The 23,074-nt window shown below is 37.3% G+C and overlaps 1 protein-coding gene across 4 annotated transcripts; it reads left to right on the top strand.

The window, feature by feature from the left end:
- The first annotated feature begins 507 nt into the window (after positions 1 to 507).
- upp1 (uridine phosphorylase 1) lies at positions 508 to 8,365 on the top strand. 4 transcript variants are annotated; one of them, XM_087285696.1, is made up of 8 exons: positions 514 to 640; positions 760 to 808; positions 1,225 to 1,336; positions 1,426 to 1,584; positions 2,265 to 2,379; positions 2,526 to 2,735; positions 7,680 to 7,826; positions 8,079 to 8,365. In XM_087285696.1, the coding sequence occupies exons 2-8, from the start codon at positions 771 to 773 to the stop codon at positions 8,225 to 8,227; spliced, it is 930 nt and encodes a 309-aa protein (XP_087141822.1). In that variant the 5' UTR covers positions 514 to 640; positions 760 to 770; the 3' UTR covers positions 8,228 to 8,365.
- Positions 8,366 to 23,074: the final 14,709 nt, after the last annotated feature.

Raw genomic sequence — 23,074 nt, 5'->3', positions numbered from 1 at the left:
ACTGCGCAAATTTCCTTGCTTTGTTAAACATCATTTGGGAAATAGTTAACTTTTTTTTGCACAAACCATCAGGAACATACATACTACAACACAATATAAAAGGTGAACAAAAAACTAATTAAATAATGGTAAAAAATGAATACAAAAGATAAATAAAATAAATCCAAAAAGGATAATGTACAACATTTTTTACATTCAATGAAATAAGAATTAACAGGGGAATCAAAACTATTATAATGATTCATTCATATCTCTGATTTTTGCCAATAAAACAGAGATTAACAACATATTCAAGATTTCTGTTATATCTGTCAAATAGCCGGCTTTTGCGTATTGTTAATGACGTCAGTACTCGCACGCACACTGGTATCCAGCCTATAGAAATAATTCTCCACCCCGTCGGTATGAGGGACTTCTCAACAATCCAATCTGCTACTTGTATTAGCCTGTTTTTTTCCGCTGGAGGCGGGGTTTGTGAAAAACACACGAAGCTCGTGTAGCGCTGTCACGTTCACGTAGACCAGAGCACTGTGCCGGATGTTTCACCGCAGCAGCAGCAACTGACCGACACCGACGATTTTTAATCAAGCAACCCTGCCAGTGGACACTAAATCAACCGGTCATAAACCACAATCACACGGTAATGAACACTTCTCACTGGAGTGCTTTCTATCAAACTAATTGTCTGACAAAAGTTGTGCATGGGTTAAGGTTTTTTTTTAGCGTCGAATAGTCAGTGTCTGTTGATGTGCCATTCAGGAAAACAGAAAATGCCGCTGGGTGAAGAGAAAAACGGAAAATGCGACGGGTATGTAAAAAATCTGTCTTTTCCTCAATGTGAATGGACCTTCAGTCCTTCCGTTTGGTATGTCATTCAGTAATGTATTAAAATACTTTATATAGATAGGTTACGCAACTCAAAGCATTGTAAAGCACAGTGCCTAGATGACACTTGACATTTTGATGCAATTTAGTTTCATCAGCATGAGTTATTTTCACTCTTGTGAGAAACGACAAAAAAAAAAAAAAAAAAAAAATGTTTCTCACAGTGCCCTTTTCCTGACCCTTGGGTTACACATACAGTACAGTAGTGATGAATATTACATTATGGTGTGTGGTTAAAGAAGTGTTACTTCATGTTGTCGCAATACATTAACCACAATAACCAACAGTTAACTTGTTTTATATCATTTATATTATATGTAACACATTTTCAATGCACAGGTCAATATATGTAAACAATCCACACTTGGACTCTATGACAGATGACATTCTTTACCATTTTAACTTGGGAACATCCACTCATGATTTGCCAAAGATGTTTGGGGATGTCAAAGTAAGTTTCACTTCCTTTTCATGCTCTGTAATCCTGAAATGTGTCTCATCAAGAGTCTCTGTTTAACTTGGATGTACGTTTTGTCTCAGTTTGTGTGTGTAGGGGGAAGTCCATGGAGGATGAAATCTTTCACTGAATACATTGCCAAAGAACTGGGACTGGTGGACCCCAATGCAGAATACCCAAATATATGTGCAGGAACTGATCGTTATGCCATGTACAAAGTGGGACCTGTGTTGTCTGTCAGTGTGAGTGAACTCTCCACATGCAAGTTTACCATACATTTGGAGTTATACATTTTATTTAGAAATGGATTAAGCCATTTTATTAGTATTAAAATATTGTTCCTTTTGAACTTCGTAGTAATCAAAACATACTAAAGAAGTTTGTCATTATTATAAAAACTAATATAAGAGGTGTATAATGCTTAAAATAAATGTTTATGAAGCAGCAAATCAGCAGATTAGAATGATTAATGAAGGATCACTGTCTCTAGGTTTGTTTACATATGTTAATTTTCCTCAGCTGGAATGGGTTAAATCAGAATTCAGGTTCAGAAGTTTATATATTAAAACAGAAACAATTACCATTCAAATATGTTTTTTTATGAGTGAACAAATCCTTTATCATAACAAATTTAAACCATTTTAATAAAAGTAATAAAGTCTTCCTTCTAAAAAAGTGTGTGTGTGTGTGTGTGTAAAAAGATTCCTTTTTCCTAAAAAGATTTGGGTTCCTTTGTAAAAGAAAAGGAATGTGGCATTTTAATACTAATTTTGAAGTGATTTCAAGCCAAAATAAAACTTAAGCATAATTCTTTTTAACAGCTTTTGCAATTGACCCTTTGCTGCAGTTTGATTGACAGACCATACTACGATGACAGCCAGTGTTTTTTGAATATTTACATTGAATTTTCTTTGTGTTCTAGCATGGCATGGGCATTCCTTCAATCTCTATAATGCTGCATGAGCTCATCAAGCTGCTGTATCATGCTCGCTGCACTGATGTCACCGTAGTGCGCATTGGAACTTCAGGTGGAATAGGTAGACTGCTTTTACCATTTAACTGCTTAATTAAAAGGGTGTTCCCTAGAATTCCAACAGACCTAACCCTGATGTTGTAAACCTTGGGATTTTTTTCTGAGTCATTTCCTGATTTTTTTTTTCTTCTTCTGTCTTTCATGTGTCAGGTTTGAAGCCAGGGACTGTAGTGGTTACCAAACAATCAGTGGATTCTCTGTTCCAGCCTCACCTTGAGCAGACTATTCTGGGTAAACCAGTGGTCAGGAGCACAGAACTCGATAAGGAACTTGCCGAGGAGCTGCTTCAGTGTGGAAAAGAGCTTGGAGAGTTTGAGATCATCATTGGAAACACAATGTGCACTCTTGACTTCTATGAAGGTAGTAATGTCTTTGAAGACAAATGTACAAGAATTGCTGCTTACAGTTTTAAAATCCATGTACTGTGAATGATAATCCAATGAAGAAGAGAAATGCAAAACAAGCAGGCAATAAACAATCAGCTATTTCAAATAAATCAATACATATGTTTATATAAGCGCTTATTTCTCAGCTGGTATAGTGTAGAGCCCTTTGGATCTGCTTTGAAACTGAAATTTGGACTTTTAATCCTTCATCTATTTGCTCATGGATTCACACATGCACAAATTGCCAGTGTATGGATCTGAGATGTCACAGTTACATATTAGTCATTGCATTTAGTCATTAAATGATCAGTCATAGATTCTTTTTACAGTCCTAGCCTTTTTCATTAAAAGGATTTCTTCTTTGGCAAGGATGATTGCTCTTTGAGTGCCATTTGCACATCCTGTAATCTCATGACAATGTCACCGAAGCAGACACATCTTGTATTATTAAAGTTAATAAGTAATCTTGTTTAGACTCAGTACAGCAACTCAGTCAGTGAAGGTCAGTGAACATTTGGCTATTGGCTTGAGGTTTAGTCATTTTTTGACAGGATGAAACACCTCACAGAGGTGAGTTACTTGGCTGAGCTGTGCATAATAAAAGATTTGTTTAAAAAACAATTTCTATATTAATGCAACCACTATTTTGTCTGATTTGGCAAGTACATTGTTCTTTTACTCATCCACTTGCTAATCGAAAAAAGGTTCTGCATCGATTCTGAATTTGTCTATTGCATTGCCAATCTCTCTTGAATCCAATCTGAGCTTAGTTTTTACCACCAGATAGAGCTGAATACTTTACAAACATTCACAATCTACCCCATACCACTTGAACGTAAAAAGCAATCATTAATAAAGGCCATGATTTAATAAAAAGTTTAAGTGAAATGCAAGAATGTTCATAGTGAGCTGTGTTTACATTAATAGAGTGTATTAATTAATATGAATAAATTACTGGCCTAGTGTGCTGTTAACATCCATGCTCAAAATTGATTCCAGAAGAATTTTGATGCATTCTAAAAATTGATCCAAGAAGCACATTATATTGATTTATTGTCCCAGCCATAATATAGGAGCGATATCACATGAGTTCACAGCAGTGCTACTCAAGTAACGTGGCATTTATACGACGGTTTGACAGCATAAATACGTAAAGAAAAATTAAAAACAACCACAGAGTGCCTCAAAAATCCCTTTTGTGTGAGAAAGTTGAGGAACTAGTTTCTTTTACCGCAGATTCATATAAAGTAAAATGTATTAACAGCTGGACAAAAGTTGTTGCCAATTTTAAAAATGTCACTTTAAAACCATTCTTTTAATTATTTTATTGCATCATGTATAATTTCCTTTAAACAAATAAGGAGAATTTACGTGTTTGCTCCGTTACAGTATTGTAGCCTTTCTGGCTAATCATTATATAGTCTCATTACCATCTGTTGGCTGAACAATGTAACTAGAATTTTCAATCACTATAAGCACCATTAGGCAATAAACAGTCCTTTGAATAAATTCTACTGTAATTTATATCAAATCTCATTTATTGAACAATAACTTTTAACAAACAACAATACAATTATGAGGGGCTACAATGGCTACAAAAGTTTTTATGCAGCATAATGTATGTTCACACAGGCGCACACACACAAGTAAAATGTATAATTCAGTATTTAACACTTTAACATTTTTCTCAGAAATTATATTTTTAAAGGTGCTGTTGAATTTACATCAAATGCCAGTAACAACCAAAGTAATCCATACATAGAAATAACATAAAACTAATTATTTCAGAATTAGGCTAATTTATTTAAAAAAATTAAGGCCATAAAGTAGTCAAAATCTCTATGGTTAGAGAGCAAACCTGCTCATCAGAGTAAATTAATACTAGCGGCTTCAGTCGCAACACCTAAAAAAGAAAATAAATCTGTTTAAATAACCCAACAAAAAAATAAGAACTTAAGATCAGAGTTGATAAAGGAGACCAACAGAATCATCAAGGTTTTTAGTCGATGATGAAACCTGAAAATCATACCTGAGCAATGCATGTGACTCCATTGTCCAAACAATAGGTCTTCTGAAGCAGTCATTATCAAAAAATACAAATTGTTACAAAGTGTTAAATACATCTAAATAGTTTTTGTCTTTTCATTGCTATTACTCATAACAAATCTTTCAGAAATGTTTTGTTTTATTTGGATTTTTTGCCACAATCTTTGTCAATTTTATTACACTAGCTTTTATTGAAACACATTCACCTCGTTAAAATCATGATGTGTTCAAAATTTCAAACAATATAAAGACATGCGTTAAATCCCAAAATCTGCTGTAATTCCTAAAGGCAGGGAATGAGTTCTGAACCCCACTGACATGTCGGAAGTCCCATTTCAGTAACAATTGAAACATATTCAAGCAGGCACTCTTCTTATAAATAAACATTTACATTTACATTTAGTCATTTAGCAGACGCTTTTATCCAAAGCGACTTACAAATAAGGACAAGGAAGCAATTTACACAACTAAGAGCAACAATGAATAAGTGCTATAGGCAAGTTTCAGGTCTGTAAAGTCTAAGAAGGGAAGTATTAGTAGTATTAGTATTTCTTTTTTTTTTTTTTTTTTTTGGGGTACAAGTGATTTCTTCCCTCTTTGGGATGGAACCACGAGGCGACGTTCATTCACAGAACGCAAATTTCTGGAGGGCACATAGATCTGCAGAAGTGAGAGCAGATAAGAAGGAGCAAGGCCAGAAGTCACTTTGTAGGCAAACATCAGAGCTTTGAATTTGATGCGAGCAGCAACTGGCAGCCAGTGCAAACGGACTAGCAGCGGAGTGACATGTGCTCGTTTAGGTTCATTAAAGACCACTCGTGCTACTGCGTTCTGGAGCAGTTGAAGAGGCTTGATAGAGTTAGCTGGAAGCCCAGCTAGTAGAGAGTTGCAGTAATCCAGTCTGGAGAGAACAAGAGCTTGAACAAGGAGTTGAGCTGCATGTTCAGATAAGAAGGGTCGGATCTTTCTGATGTTATAGAGTGCGAATCTGCACGATCGAGCAGTTCTAAATAAACCACATATCACATTCCCAAACATACTTTATGTGGTCAAAAAGCTGCAGTATTTGTCAAACTATAGTGGTTTTAGCCCTCTGCTTGGTACTCTCTGCAGGCGGAGTGATATACATGATTGTGTAGCTGCATCATAACTATAATTACTAAAATATCACACCGTTTTCACCATTTCAGATTTGAGAACCAGAATGAACTGTTGTATAAATATAAAATATTATATACATACAGGGCTTGATATTAACTTTTTTGATCACTAGCCACTAGTAGTTATCCAACGTTACTAGCCACAAGTTTGTTGCTGGGAAATATATTTTATATGCTTAAATATGACTTTGACATGCTAAAATTACTTGATTTCAATTTTGTGTTATGCCCACATGCCTCCTTGTTTAATTTTTTGTGATTTGTGATGAGCATGAGCAAATGTGTTGTGGTTTCATAGCGTTGCATTGCATTTAGTTTTATTTCTCGTAACTTTTTAGGATTTACCAATTTTTTCCTTCGCCACACCAAACTTTTTATTCAATAGAAATAAAAAAAAAGTTATTGACATTTAAAAAGAAATATTCTCATGTATCTAAAAATATACACTACTGTCTTTTCAGGCTAAAGGATAATCGTGTGCACACGGTTAACGTTAAACTCATTAATAATTTGTTCAAAGAATGGTTAAAGCGTAAGCGGCAACCCTAGCTGCATACAAAAAACCTTGAGCTCTTGAAAGTAGCAGGACTGTGCATGAATGAGCTCCGCTTTTTCCAGTCTATTTCAAGAGAACCAATTGCACCAGTTGTATTTCCAGACACGGTTGCTTCGCGCAAAGAAACATGCGCGCAGGAGATTTTAAGCACTTGCGTGTATCACATCAACTGTGTGCGCAACACCATCGTCAGTGAACGAGGATCGCCTGTGTCTCACCGTGTGCCTGATCATCCTCTCATTCGGTATTCACATGCTTCCTTTGTAAAGCCCGAACACTTATCAATCATGCTGCTTCTTGATTCTAAGATTACATTTGCGTGCATATTTGCAAACAGTTTTAAACAAAAATTCAAATCTTTAGTGACAAAGCAACACTGCCATTTAAAAATTTTATTTTAACCAGACAATGTGGCTGGTGGGAGTGGCTGACTAACCTGCTTCAGATGAAATATACCCGCATTTGGCGGACTGGCTTGTATTAATGTCAAGCCCTGTATTCATAACATAATTTTCAGTACACAAGCATCACAATAATTTAGGTTTTTTACACATATTTTTTTTAAGCTCAAATGTTTTAAAAGTATGTCCAATTAATGCTACCAGCAGGTTTTACAAAGTGTATAGGGTCAGTTTACAAACTCAAACCTCACAAATGGTCTGATAATAAAGAGAAGTAAATTAACAAACTGACCACCATTGACTTCTATTATGTATATCAGTGAGAGTTATACAAATGTTTTAAAAATAAGCTTTCTGCTCACAAAGACTGCATGTATTTATTCTTAAATGAAATAAAAACTGTTAAATTTTAAAATATTATTGCAGTTTTTAAGTGTTTTCTTACTTAACAGTTTCAGTTGTTATTTCTGTGATTCGGATCTTTATTTTCAGCATTATTACTCCTTCAGTAATAATGTGTTGTCTTCAGTGTGACATGATCCTGCAGAAATCAGTATAATATATTGATTTGCTGTTCTATTATGATAAACATATTTCTGGGGCAAACTCATTAATAATGATTCTTTCAGTGTTGATAGCTTGAAAACATTTTCCTGCTTCACAGTATTGTCTAAACTGTGATGCATGTAACTATTTTTATTATACTTTGAAAATAAATTCAGAATAACAGCATTTATTTATGTGTGTTTTTACAGGTCAAGCTCGGCTGGATGGTGCCTTCTGCTCATACAGTGAAGAAGATAAACAGAACTATCTTGCAGAAGCCTATGCTGCTGGGGTTCGCAATATTGAGATGGAATCATCTGTGTTTGCTGCCATGTGCAAACTGAGCAATCTTCGAGGTATGTGTCTTCACATTAATCAGCAATTTTCTCTCATTTTCAGTAAATTCTGTTTTAGGTTAATACAGATGGGAACAAGTTTTCGCATTTGAAAGGCGTAGGACAGGTGATTTTTATTGCAGTTGATATGTGGAGGTTTTACTAGTTTAACCTAAGTTTTACTTTGTCACACATTAAGCCTGCTGATGGATGATGTTTATTGTGGATGAGGTCATGTGGCAGTAAGAAGAACTTTTTTTCCTGTTTTTCCAGCTGCGGTTGTGTGTGTGACACTGCTAGACAGGCAGAAAGGAGATCAGCTGACCAGCTCTCATGAAGTCCTGAATAACTACCAGCAGAGACCACAAGCCCTGGTTGGACATTACATCAAAAAGAAGCTAAACATCTCTAAGAAAAGCTAGTTCGCAAAATAGCTTTCCAAGCCAACATAGCACTATAGTGAAGGTAGGGATCAGTATGGTGCAGCTTAATCAAGAGATTCTTATATAGATATATATAGAAAAGAAAGAGTCTTTTAGAATTTGACTGGTTTTATAAAAAGTGACCAAAGTAACAGAAATGCATTGTCCTACAGGCTAACACTTCTGTGTGAAACTTCATGAATGTAATACCTTAATTTCCTTGTTTTGAAATGGTATGTTTTACCATTTTACCAAATTATTAGCTGCTTTTGCAATGTCAGGCTGAATGGTTCTAAGAACAGTCTGGTACTGTTAATTTCTTAATTCCACGTGAGCTGAGAATGATGCAGCATGATTGCAAACTCTTCTCTGCCCAGAAGTAAAGGCAGAGTAAAGCTTCAACACACTGAATGCACTTATCCGTTAATTGATTTTAGAAAAAAGCAGTGCGTTGGGGTCTCATTTATAGATGTGGGGTAAAACTTGGGTGTAAATGTGCATACGCTAGTGATGGCGTTCACAAATGAATTCGAATCTTCTAAGCCAGTGGTTCTCAAACTTTTTTTTACCAAGTACCACCTCAGAAAAAAAATTGTCTCTCCAAGTACCACCATAATGACCAGTACTGAAATATAGCGTTGTAGGTCTAATTAAGCAGCTACAGCTGTGCACAGTTTGAGGCACATTGCAAACGAGGCAGATTAATTCCTATTATTAAGAATATGGATTATTGTCAGCCACTTTAAACATTATAAATAGTTTGAACATTAACTGTACTTGCAGGTAAAAACAAACAAACAAAAAATACATTTAAATTAAAATGTGCTTTTACAAGTTCATTAAAAATGGCACTGTTCTTAAAAAGTAAAAAGTAAACTGCTGTACTTAAATTTAAAGTACTAACATAGTAGCCTATTCATTAAAACCTTGAAATGTTGTTTGGACCCCATAAATATAGGCTATATGTCATATTTATGCACTTTCTAACAAATCTTGAAATATATGTTATATGTACATATGACAGGGTTCATACAGGCACAGCCTTATGGAAATCAAGGACTTTTAAGCACTTTTTTCAGCACCTATTTTTATTTACAAGACTGACACGCTATGTGTTGAACACCTGAAATGTATTCTCAACAACCCATTTTAACATTGCATAGGAATTCATACAAATAAAAACCATTAATAATAATAACAATAATTAATCATATATTAATAATATAATAAACCTGCACTAAATGCTTGTGAATTCTTTTTTGTACTCAAGTAAAAATACAATTACACTGCTAAAATAATACAGATTTTAGTAAATAATACTAATATTAGGTAAAAGTACAAAGTACTAGTTAGTTACTTAAAAAAAAAAATCTTATTTTCATTCTGAAATCACTTTTAAGTGTAAACCTGTTTGAATGGTTTAATTGCTTAAATCCCATAGCTACATGTATAGGAATTTGCACTAACAAAGGAAGTGTGGTCGATTTTTCCTTTCATGACAATTCATCTTTTTCAAGAGCACTGGCAAAACTACCACATACTCTGTAAGGCCATAAAGACACTTTTTGTCCATTTTTTTGAACAATATTTTTAAGTCTTGAAAGGTTTAGTTAAAGTATATGATGAAAAGATTTAAATTTAGCCGTTTATCTACATGTTTTACACTATTTTTCTTTACAATATGGCAAACATGTTTTTTTAAATAGCTCTACATCACATGGAAATTTTATTTTACACTTGATCTTAAACTAAAATAAAAGCTTTACAAAAAAGACAAGTACACTCAGTAATAAAATAAAACAAATTACTTTTGCTTGAGGTATTTGAAATATGACAACACTACATTTATTAAAGCACTGTTTTAAGAGCCTTATTGTTTATTTTGATAAATGAACAATGAGTAACAACAGATTGCTTTGACCTGCAATGCTGATAATAAGACTGTAATAAGACTGATCAGAATACAGATATTATGTAAAAATCAAACAAATAACTTAACAAAACATTTCTAGCATGATTCTTTTGTCGTAAAGACATAAAGTTCCATCTTTGCTAAAAGTTTCACTTCACAATACAGCCAAATAAGTCAGTTAACATTGTCATTAATCATGTATTGATCTAATTCTAAATATTTTATAGTTTTTGACTAAATTTATTAAAAGGAGCAAATATAAATAATTACTACTTTAATAGCGAAGAGATCGCGATTGTATACACTGAGCACAGACGCGATGATGATGAGAGGACTTGCAGTTCATTTGAAAAAGCCTATTAAGGTGCTCGCATATCTGTTTTAGCGATTAGCGTACATGACTGCGCTCTCATGTTAAAATTAAGCACTTGCGACATTTGCAGAAATGAGTAATTGCGCAATGCCTGCATTTAGCGCCTCCATTCAGACTGTATTTAGAGGAGTGACAGGTCAGAGGCGAGTCAACTTGCTGTCGGGGAGAAGAGAGATCTTTAGATCGTCGAAATGGCAGGAAATGTGTCTACGGTTTAATTACTCTTGCTAATAACATAGACATCTCTATAGTGAAAACATCCGAGAAGCATTATTCCAACAAAAAATATGTTGTTAAGTTGTTTTTTTCTGTCTCTGCAACACAGAAATGCCTTTGTGCTGCCCTTACGTTTCACTCAAAACTAGACGAGGTCGACTGTGATTGGCCACTTTTTACATCAGTCAAATCACCTCTTCAGAATCAATTCTTAAACTTCGGAAACTGATTTTTAACAACTTATGACACAATGCACTAAAATAAGCATTCTAAGCACAGAGCTCCTCGTACACTTCAGGGAACAGCCAATGCTGATCACATCGATGTTATTTTACACATCAAAGGATTAAAAGTGTTAATTGTTTCTTTCATTATTCAGCGATTCTTCTGCGTACCACTAGGAGGAAGCCCGCGTTTGAGAACCCCTGTTTTAAGCGAATCGTTTAAAACCGTTCACCTCTCCACTAAGCACTTATCTACTAGTAACTTCCTTTTAAACATGCCTGATACCCCATCTGACTCTAAATCAACCAATTTCACGAGTTTTTCTTGTTACTAGAATAGTACACTGGGATTAGATGTGAGAACTGGCTAACCAATAACACTGCGCATGCGTAATTCAGCAGGTGGTGAACCAAACACAAACGGTACTTGACAGCCTGTGACTGACACAACAGCACAGTTACCACCTGAACCAAACTTTTCAACAATTTATTAATGCTGCAGCATGGGTAAACTGAGGGCTTAAATTAGAGGATCTGGCGAAACATACGTTTATTTAATAACAGAAAATCGTTATGGTTTTTATATAGTAAGTGAACCATGCTTCATTTAAGTGTCAAGACTTATTTGTAAGAAACGTTTCAGATTATGGTGATGTTACTCACTGTATATTTTTCATATGTTGAGTTCTAACATGTGAGGACTGTCATTGGAATGATTTTGTTACATTGTAGTGTAAAAGAACCAGTTCATTGAAGGAAAAAATTATAAATTTTTTTGAACCGGTTTATTGAAACAAACCTTTCAAAAGATCTGGTTTGTAGAAAAAATCTGAACTTCCCATCGCCAGTGTATGCCACTTCTAGCACAAAAGTTAATCTTTAAAAAGCAAACTTGATGGGAGAACATGTGCAGGTGTAAGTAAACATATTTAACTTTAATATTGACAAAAATGTAACCACATTAAATCATCATATAAGCCATAATCATTAATATGTTTATTATTAAATTATTCAAATATAAAAAAAATAAATTTGGGCTGCATTCAAAATCACATACTTTCATACTATGCTTCAGTAGTATGCTAAAAACAGCATTTGAGCCGAGTAGTATATCCGAGTTCATAAAATCCCCAAAAAAATATGTGAGAAGTACCTGGATGACCTACTACTTCCGGCAATATTTTAAAGTGCGCATCTGATGCACGCTATGCTATCCCAAGATGCACTGCGAGAGAATTCATGAATGGGAGGGAAGCGACGCAACTTACGTGGGTAGGTCATGTGATCATGATGTTATCTGAGTCCCATTAATCCTACGCGCATTCATAATGTATAGAATGTCACTTTTTTCACGGTCGAGTTGTAAATTTAAGTTCAAACGCAGTACCTACTGGGTAGTTTTAGCGATTTTGGACCAAGCCATGGTGTTTGTTCATTTTTATAAAGGTCTCAACTCAAATATTTTTAATCCGACCATTGAGCTTTTTTTTTTTGTGGCTGGGAAACCACTGTATTAATGTTCTTGGTGCTGGAGCACATGACGTTGGGCGCTTTTGAGTTGGCTTTTTTTTCAATTGCATGTACATAGAGCGTTCCGTCCAAAACTCAAGACGCAACAGGTGGTAATAACACGAGGCACCTGGTGCACATAAACAGCATGCAAAGGCTCACTGACAAAAGAAACCAATTTAGGATCTGGGGGCAGGTCAACACAGCCTCTATCCGATTCCTGAGGCTCTAGGCTGGTTGTCTAAATTCAAAATTGTTACGATTGGCTAAGATTGCCAGTGAAAATTCAGAAATGTGGCTTACCCAACTGGCTTACTAAGAACCACAGACAAAAAAAAATTAAAATTTAAAAAAGGCGCCTTTCACAGAAATGGGTTTTGTTGTGATAGGCATTTTAGACAACCATGCTGAGCCATGTTGGTAGAGTGCATGTACGTGATGTGGCCACTGGCTGCCTGCTTCTCCATAGCAGAATTAGCTGAAGCACTATTTCTTTTTTCTGTTATTTAACTAATTAAATGTCAGATAAATAAGTCTTAAAAACAGAAGTATTTGATCTTTATCCATATTGTTGTTTACATACACCTATATTACCAAGGCATTGAGTGGCACGTTTAGATTACATTTTCAAATAGCTCCATCATCAGCATCACAGTGGAAAATGAAGCCTTGTCTATGCTGACTGTAACGGTTTCGCAAAGTAGAGCGTTTAGCCTGATAGTGGAAAAGTAGCTTTTGTTCTTGATAGTTTAATTTGTCTTAAATACCCTATATTTATTATTATTTAAAATGCACTGTATTAAAGCAACTTCTGATGAAGTAGTTGCTTAAAAGGGAACAATTTTTTAGACTAAAGAATTGAACAGTTTTAGCACTCGTTACAAAGGTGTCCAGAGAGCATCTTCAAATAACAGTAAACCTACTTATCTTGCTTATGTTTGTTGTGATATGGTTATGTTACAAACAGATTGTTTGTAAAGTTTAACTGTAATGCTCACAGATGTCATAAATATTGCATAAAACATTTCCCCTAAGTTTTGTTTAAAATGCACTTAATTTTAATCCTGTAACTGTTTTATTATACAGCATGATGATAAATGAACAGATTAAATCATTTAAAATAAAAAGTTATATGGAGTTGTTTTGTCTCATTACATTTTTTTCATGTCTATTGTGCTCAAAGTGTATGTTTATAGAGTATTAATTGAAAACTAAACATTGTAAGAATTTAATCAGCTATGATGATTAAATTATTATCATCTTTGGTACATTTGTATGCCAGTTGAAAATGTGCATCAGCTATCTTTGCAAGGTGACATTTAAGGTATAAGGGGCAAAAATAACACCAGCAGGGTTCACTCATGTTCTATTAAATAAATACACAAAACTGTTCTTTACTATTGAAAACTTTTGGGTCAGAATCTTCTACAGTGTAAGATAAGGGCGTTGATCCAACAATCCAATCCTAAGGATGTGCAACTTTTTCTCCTGACGAAGATGCAGTGTGGATCCACAAAACAATGCAAGTGATTCCACCTTATTTTATAGAAATACTGATTGGATGTGTAAAGGCTAATTCAGCTCGCATAGGTGAACACCAACAAACAAGTATGTCAGAGTTTGTAGGATCAGAGTGTTACACCCTTCGGTGTCTTTTGCAATTGGTTGGAGTTTGTTTTCACCTGACTGAACATGTTCAATCACTGTTTGTTGAATTGTGTGGAATGTCTAAGCAGTGTGATGTGATGTAAGTTTCAAACAAACTCTGATATCATCTGAACAGGAACCAGATAGACTTTACGTAAATGTCTTTATAGCCCTGAAAAGGATAATTTCAGTCATTCATTAATTAATTCATTCATTGTTCAGTGTGAAAATGAGAGCGATTATTTTCACAACATTCTATGTCTAATAGCCAATTTGTTTGCTGTCCTCAAATTAATTATGAACCACACACCACAAATAAGATGAAGGTTGTTGTTTTACTGTTGCCTCTTTTACAGATCCTGAGGGCATGGCTAGTGTTGTCTAACCCATTGTCAGAATCAGTTTTATTGCCAAGTGTGCTCACACACACGAGTTTATTTTGGCTACAGAAGCTTCTAGTGTACATAAAGTGACAACACAAAATAAATAAATAAATAAATGTGTATATATATATATATATATATATATATATATATATATATATATATATATATATATATATATATATATATATATATATATATATATATATATATATAAGATGATACACATTAAACAGATGCAGTTAGTCAAGAAATCTGTATGTTGAATTATATGTACAAATTTGTTATAAATATACAGGTTATAAGGTGCTGTGTACAAATGCGAATGTAGAGAGTATTGCATTGTATATTGAAATTAAGTGTTTTGTACAAGTGCATATAAGAAAATTATTGCACATATTTATTGCACAGTTGGGGAATATTTAACTGTCCATGAGGTAGATGGCCTGAGGAAAGAAACTATTCCTGTGTCTGGCTATTTTTGTGCTTGGTGCTCTGAAGCGCCGACTAGACTGTAACAGTTCAAACAGGCAGTGTGCTGGGTGCGAGGCGTCCAGAGTGATTTTGCGAACCCTTTTACTCACTCTGGAAGAGTACAGTTCTTAAAGTGTAGGAAGGGTAGTGCCAGTGATGTGTTCAGCAGTCCGGACTATTTGCTGTTGTCTACTGAGGTCGGTTTTGGCAGCTGAGCCGAACCAGACGGTGATTAAAGTGCAGAGAATGGATTGGATGACAGCTGAGTAGAACAGTACGAGCAGCTCCCGTGGGAGGTTAAACTTCCTCAGCTGATGAAGTAAGGACAGTCTCTGCTGGGCTTTCTTCACAATAGAGTCTATGTGAATGTCCCACTTCAGATCCTGAGAGATGGTGGTGCCCAGGAACCTGAATAATTTTACTGCAGCCACAGTGCTGTTCATGATGGTGAGTAGGGGGAGTGCAAGGGGGTTTCTCCTAAATTCCACTATTATCTCCACTGTTTTGAGCGTGTTCAGCTCCAGGTTGTTGTATCTGCACCTGCTCTACCTCCTGTTGGTATGCAGACTTGTCACTGTTCCGGATGAGGCCAATAACAGTAGTGTTGTCCACAAACTTAAGGAGTTTGACGGAGGGGCCTTTTGCGGTGCATTCGTTGATGTACAGGTAGAAGAGCAGTAGGGAGAGAACACATCCCTGGGGGGCACCAGTGCTAATGTTGCGACTGTCGAATGTGATTTTGCCCATTCTGACTAGCTGTTGTCTATCTGTCAGAAAGCTGGGGATTGATCGACAGACAGAGCTAGGAACAGAGAGCAGGGTCAGTTTGTACTCGAGCAGTGATGGGACGATGGTGTTAAAGGCAGAACTGTAGGCCACAAACAGAATCCTTGCATAGTTCCCTGGTTTGTCCAGATGTTGTCATCCACAGACCGGTTTGCTCTATAGTCAAAAACTGTAGGGGGTCGAGCTGGGGCCCAGTGATGTCCTTCAGATAAGCTAGCACCAGTCTTTTGAATGACTTCATGGCCACAGATCTTAAGGCAACAGGTCTGTAGTCACTGAATCCTGTGATCTTTGGCTTCTTCGGGATTGGGATGATAATGGAGCGCTTAAAGAAGGATGTAACTTTGGGCTGTTCCAGTGAATTGTTGAAGATCTGTGAGAAAATGGGAGCCAGCTGGTCAGCGCAGGTTCTCAGACAGACTGGTGAAACACCGTCTGGGCCTGATGCTTTCCTTCTCTTCTGTTTACTGAAGATCAGATGCACATCATCCTCACTGATCTGAAGTGCAGGGGGGAGAAGAAAATGGCTGGAGGTGTTGATGGCTGTTTTGGGAGATGGTCCGGGCTGTTTTGATGTGGTGTTGTTGGCTGTGTAGGGAGATGGTCCACGCTGTGTTGATGTGGTGTTGATGGCTGTGTAGGGAGATGATCCGGGCTGTGTTGATGTGGTGTTGATGGCTGTGTAGGGAGATGATCCGGGCTGTGTTGATGTGGTGTTGATGGCTGTGTAGGAAGATGGTCCGGGCGCGGGTGTGAGGTGTCTGGTCAAAGGTGTCAAATCTACAGTAGAACACATTCAGCTCCTTTGCAAGATGATTATTGCTGTCGATGCTGGGGGACGGTGTCTTGTAATTAGTCAAATCTAAGGCCCCGTTTACACTAGTGCGTTTTAGTTTTAAAACGGCGTTGTAGAATGAAAACGATCCGCGTCCACACTCGCGTTTTACCCAGCGTTTCTGAACAGCTCTCTGTCCACACCAAAACGCTGAAAACGCACATCACGTGACCACACACACACTCACGGGCAAGCGCTCCAGCATTTCTACCCAGATGAGAGCTCTGCTTGTCGGACTGCTCATCACGCATCTCCCGCTGGATCTAATCTCACTATATTTGCTAAACGTGATATTTCATTCATGTTGTTGTCTTTATCTAACGACATAGGCCAATTCCCTGACTTTGGTCATTGGAATCTATTAAGTTACTTGTTCACGGGTAACATGTTTTGGTTAAGCGCAAAGATAAGTTAATGATTAATCCAGGTACATTGACTGATCGCTTGCCTTTATTTCCTACAATGTATAAACTTATTGTATGTTATACTTTTATAATTATCGATTATTAAAACTAATATTCAGCAGAAGAGAGGGTGTATTTCGTATTTTCACTGAAACTGAAAGGAGGCAGTTGTTATCGGCTCCGTTTTGTTATAAATATCCACACAGTGAAGATGCTCATATATGCAGCAAAAAGAAAATAGGCAGTTCCTTAAATCATGTTTACATTTTATTGTTGAGAAAGTGAAACAACGTAGCCAGGGTGATGTGAATGAAGTTATAAAGTACACTGTTCCCTTTGAAGATTTACCCGTGTCCTCGGTATGTTTTCCATATCAAACTGAAAAGGGGGAGACTGCAGCCTTGATCAAACTTGCGAAATCTTAACTTACAAGAAGAGGATGCGAGACTGAACTGTGTGTGGGCTACTTAATATTCAGGAAAAGCCCCAATCAGAGAGGCGAACGTTTGCAGCCCCGCCTCCGTTTTCAGATGTCTCCGTCTTTCCCCATCCACACTGAGACGGAGCAGCAGCGTTTTAGAATGAAAACGGCCTCTCCAGCGTTTTCAAAAAGCTCCGTTTTCGGCGCTCGAGAACTCCGGCGTAGTGTGGACGGATGGCGTAACCGTAGCAAAACTTATGCGTTTTCAAACTAAAACGCACTAGTGTAAACGGGGCCTAAGACTCAATAGTCTCAATGTCCCTCAGTTCAGTTCTTTAGGCATCCACCTAGATTCAGCGACATTTTGACCTTAGTAAGAGGTGAGGATGCCTCTGTTTTGCTTGTAGAAATCATGGTGATGCATGTAATGTGATAGATCATGTTCCTCCAGTTGAGAGAAGGCTCCATCATGTCAAAAATGTGATGGGTTAGGGACAATCAACAAGTCCTAAATCTTTCCCTTCACAGGCTCTTTTTAGATTTGCCTTAAATGAGCGAGCATCTCCTTATTAGTTTCTCACTTTAAGGCTTTTTCTGTCAATATGTCATGGAGGCAGGCCTACCATGGGAGTATGATCACGCAAAGTGTTTTAAGAGTGCAAAGAACGCAAAGTTTCACTTTTAGAGTGCCTGTAGATAGAAAAAAAATGGCAAGTTAACTTTCAAGTCACATGAATGAAGAGGCAGGTCCTTCATTTTACTGGTGGAAGATTAAAGTTGCTTGTAACATTTGGAGCTTGCCTTGTGGTGTCATTGGTTTGTTTAGCATGCTCCTAAAGTAGCAAAAACTTTTTTAAAATAGGAAAAACAAAGCACAGCAGAGTAATGCACATAGGGTCAACAAGCTTAGTTTGGTGGTAAGCTTTAAAGTGGTATGAGGAAACCTCCACTATGGGGATTTTGTCAGAAGCCAATCATTTGAAAGAGTAATAAAATGAGCCAGTAAAATGCCAATGAATTGGCGACGTCAGCGTACACAGCTGGCATCAATCACAATCATTCGGGAAATACGCTATCGTCGCCGTGCTGGTCATGGCTGCAACACACGACCCCCCAGCCTGTGCTGGAAGCATCTGTTGAGATGACGACATGCTTGGACACTTGTTCTAGAGGCACTCTAACCTATAGAAATGCAGGTTTTGTCCAGGGACTGAGCGGAGTGACAGTCAATCAGTGTGTGCCCACGTGCTATACGCATCTGGGGACCCGATCATGAAGCCAGTGCTGAAGCGGTCTCACATGGAGCAATCGGAGCGGCATGACAGTGGCTGTAGATGCCATATGCTCCATGAACCTCTGAAATAATTTCAGAGAGACCACAGTTTTCCTGTTGAACTCCCTCAAACAGGTCAGCATTAGCTTGGTGCACTCTTGGGAGATTGAGTCCAGCTCCAACCTAAGAAAAGAAATTCTCTGCATAGGGGCGAGCTTGCTCTTTTCTTGGTTGACCTGAAACCCCAACAGGTGGTACTGGAGAACCCGCTTTCTGTGCATATCAATTGATCCTGCAAGTAAGCTATATCAGTCAGTCGTCGAGATAATTCTGTATGAGGATGCCTGCGAGCCGAAGGGGTGCTAGGGCACCCTCCGCAAGCTTGGTGAAAACCCACAGAGACAGAAAGTCAAGCTCGACCCTTGAATGCAAACCGTAGAAGCAGGCGGTGGCATGAAAGAATAGAAACATGAAAGTGTTCGTCCTTCAGGTCTATTATTCTCTTGAATAAATGACGACCTCAGCATTTGCCGGTTACGGCATCCGAATTTACAATTAAAAACGCCAGAATAAAAATAACTATGATCCAGTGCTTTCAGATGCTCTTAAACTGAAGAGTTTGCAAGTACAAATTCCTTAAACACTGAGGAAAAAATGTATTTAAAATGTACAACAAATACGCAAAGTGAAAAACATCCAGAGCTGCTGCAAAAGGCTGCCACATGTAAGGTGCCATCTTAGTGTTTTTTGAAAATAATTAGGGTTTGATTAGCTAAACGGTGCAGAGCTGTAGCCCTCCCGGGGACTCAGTTTGACACGAGTGCCTTACAACAACTGTCGAGACTTGGGGGGACTACCAAAGCATGCATACATTACTTACCGCTACGTGTGCTCTGTTAGCAAACCTGCTTGGAGTTTGGCATCTCAGACTCTCACGTTGTGATTAAACCCTTGCCCAGATATGTGCTTAATTCTTATCACTCCTTTATGAATCCTTTACACTTGCAGGTACCCCCTCCTATCGAGACAGTGCTTTCCTTGCTCTGACAATTTCCTTGCAATCCTACTACAAGAACCATTATTTGAAGTACGCTCCATTTCAGGTGAGCCTGTCTAATTCACCATTGAGACCATATGTGTTGAATACCCGATGGTAATCCCATTTGTGTTCTCCAATTTAAAGGATTACACCTATGATTATAAACAATCCATCTGCGTTGTGGTGAAATGTCGAGTGTAATAAGCTGAAAGAGTTTTTATAAAAAAAGAAGTTTCATCACGTGCATAAAAACAGCTCATATGCACAGTGTCAAAGCAAACATTCAGGAGCTGGGCAGAAGGAGAGGGATTCTGAGAGCTGAGTGGAAGTGGAGGAATACTCTTCACCAGAATTTCCTCAGTCACACAGTTTAGTTGATGATAGTGCAGATCCACTGTGTTATCAATTCAAACCTTTGTTCTCAAACGAGCATGTGATTAATATCTAAGTTATCAAACGACTAAACAAAGTAAAAGCATACACTTACCAATTTGTGGAGACAGTAAAATCAACACAAACTGGAATCAGATTTAAAAAAGAAAGACTACACCATTCCCAGATTCAAAAACCTTTTGGACAAAAACTGCTCCTTACAAGTTTTCCTTTAGTGTTAGTAGGGCACAGTAATGCCTCATTCAGACTAGCAGCGACTTTGTAGCTGCCCGTTACTCTGGCTGGCGACCTGCTGCAAAGTCCGGTCTGTGTAGTTATATACAGCTTGAATACAACCGGTCTCTAAGCAAGCTGAGAGACGATCATGTGAGCTCTACTGGTGCTCCTAATGGCTATTGCTCAAGAAAGTTGCTTTTCATCTGCTTAAAGTTAAAGAATTCTCAAAATTGTCACATCACTCAGTGCTGGGTGTGGCATTTTGATAAAGATGCCTATATACCTTTTTTTATAGAATGCTAAATTAACCATTATGCTATGTCTGTTGAGCGTGCTATTGAAAAGCATGCTGTGAGTACAGTATGACCATTTACCAGTCTGGAAACTTCCTCAGGCAAGAGATATTTTTGCTTTTATCAAGTGTCAAAAATAACATTAGAACAATGACACTGCATTTTCACATCTTCTCTAACCACAGATACTCAAATAGCAGAACATGTTTAATTTAAACCACATCTGACAGAAGTGTCTACAGATGTTAAAATTCAAAGTTGTGCATCACAAAAACACTCTGTAAACCCCTCAAAAGAGTAGATACTCACTTTTTAATCATGGCCACAAATTGAGAAATTGTTCTAGCTGATGACAATTACTAAATGACTTTGAAGCATCCAACAAGAATGCATTTGCTGCTATGTCACTATCCATGCTGAAATGAAGAGACCAGTTCTACAGTGACAACACTACATTGACACAGTGTTGAGTGACAAATAGTGAGTCTACTATAAGTTCCACTTAACTACTGATGAAGGCAACAAAAAAAAGATGTCCCTCTTGCTACACCACTGTCACAACATAGATCAACGTAAACTAAAGTGAAACTAGCTTTTTTTACACAGTTCTCATTACATTGAAATATCAGAGGTCTTTGAGGCTCCTAAGTTTGACTCCTAGTTTCACAACAATAACACATTTAATTTCCTTCTTAAAGACATCGAAGCTTGAATAATAATTAAAATACAGCTTTAGAAAACGTAGGTTGACAGCAGCTCAGATTAGAGACCAGGTCAATGCCACAGAGAGTTCTACCAGTAGACACATCTCTAAAACAGCTGTTAAGAGGAGACTGTATGAATCAGGTCTTCATATCTGTTAGGAAAACACTGCTAAGGACAGACAACATGCAGACGAGAATTGTTTGGGCTAATGAACACAAGGAATGGACATTAGACCAGTGGAAATGTGCTTTGATCTTATGAGTCCAAATTTGAGATCTTTGGTTCCAACCACTGTGTCTTTGTGCGATGCAGGAAAGGTGAACGGATGGACTCTACATGCCTGGTACCCACCGTGAAGCATGGAGGAGGAGGTGGGATGGCTACCGCAGCAGCATGCTATTCCATCCAGTTTGCGCTTAGTTGGACCATCATTTATTTTTCAACAGGACAATGACCCCAAACACACCTCCTGTAAAAGGGCTATTTGACCAAGGAGAGTGATGGGGTGCTGCGCCAGATGACCTGGCCTCCACAGTCACCGGACCTGAACCCAATCGAGATGGTTTGTGGTGAGCTGGACCACAGAGTGAAGGCAAAAGGGCCAACAATAAGCATCTCTGGCAACTCCTTCAAGACTGTTGGAAGACCATTTCAGGTGACTACCTCTTGATATCATCAGCTTAAGAAGTTTGTCATATCAAATATAGATGCGATCGCGAGCTCTCTAAAGAAAGCGAAAACTGCTCACACTTTTAGACTGCCTCATAAAACAACAACAGGATGCGGCAGATTTTGTTCTTATTGGCTTTGTGTCTGTACATTAAGACAACGACAAGGTTAGTTTGAGCTTGGGTCTTCAATGGTTCATTATTATGTGCATATAATGTCAGGTGTAATGTCTCAGCATGGCGGTTCCTTTGTTTTCATTCTGGCTAGCTCTACAAGCTTGTGACTTATCTCTGTAACCAATCAGCCTCCAGCTGCATGTGTTGCGCCACCATTTGGTACCCTTTCTCGTGTTTTGGCCCTCTTTCAAAAGGGTGCCAAAAAAGTGGTATGGTACGGTTCGGTACGCCTTTTGACAGTAGAAACAGTACCGTACCAGTGAGTAGAAACGGGCCATTAGGTGGTCCAAATTTATTCTATGTATTTTAATATTCAGTGGGAGGTGTAGGACCAAGAAAAATTGTCCAATCAAAATGTGGTCACACTTTACAATAAGGTTCATTAGTTAAAGTTAATTAATGCATTTCCTAAATTGAACAAACAATGAACAATACATTTACTACTGTATTAGTTCATGTTAGTTAACGTTAGTTAATGAAAATACAGTATAGTTCATTGTTAGTTCATGTTAACTCACGGTGCATTAACTAATGTTAACAAGCATGGACTTGGATGTTAATAATGCATTAGTAAATGTTCAATTATGATTAATAAATGCTGTACAAGTGTTGTTCATGATTAGTTCATTTTAGTAAATGCATTAACTATTGAACCTTATTGTAAAGTGTTACCCAAAATGTTCGGTCTGAACATTGCGATCGGCTGTCCTACCTGCCTGTCAAAATATGTAGTTGCATTACAAAGAATTATATCATCTGCATGTTTATGGATATGGTTTAGTAAGAGAATGGCAGGCAAACATCAACAACCTACCTTCTTTAAAAAAAATTGTATTGTAAATACTAACTGTACTTTTAAGTTTTCTCTCTGGTGAATGTTACATGATGTACTGTATGAT

The sequence above is a fragment of the Danio rerio genome, chromosome 16 (assembly GCF_052040795.2).
Source record: "Danio rerio strain M-AB ecotype USA chromosome 16, GRCz13ab, whole genome shotgun sequence".
Lineage (NCBI taxonomy): Eukaryota > Metazoa > Chordata > Actinopteri > Cypriniformes > Danionidae > Danio > Danio rerio.
The sequence above is the reverse complement of the archived record's forward strand: the minus strand, read 5'-3'. Positions and strand labels throughout refer to the sequence as shown.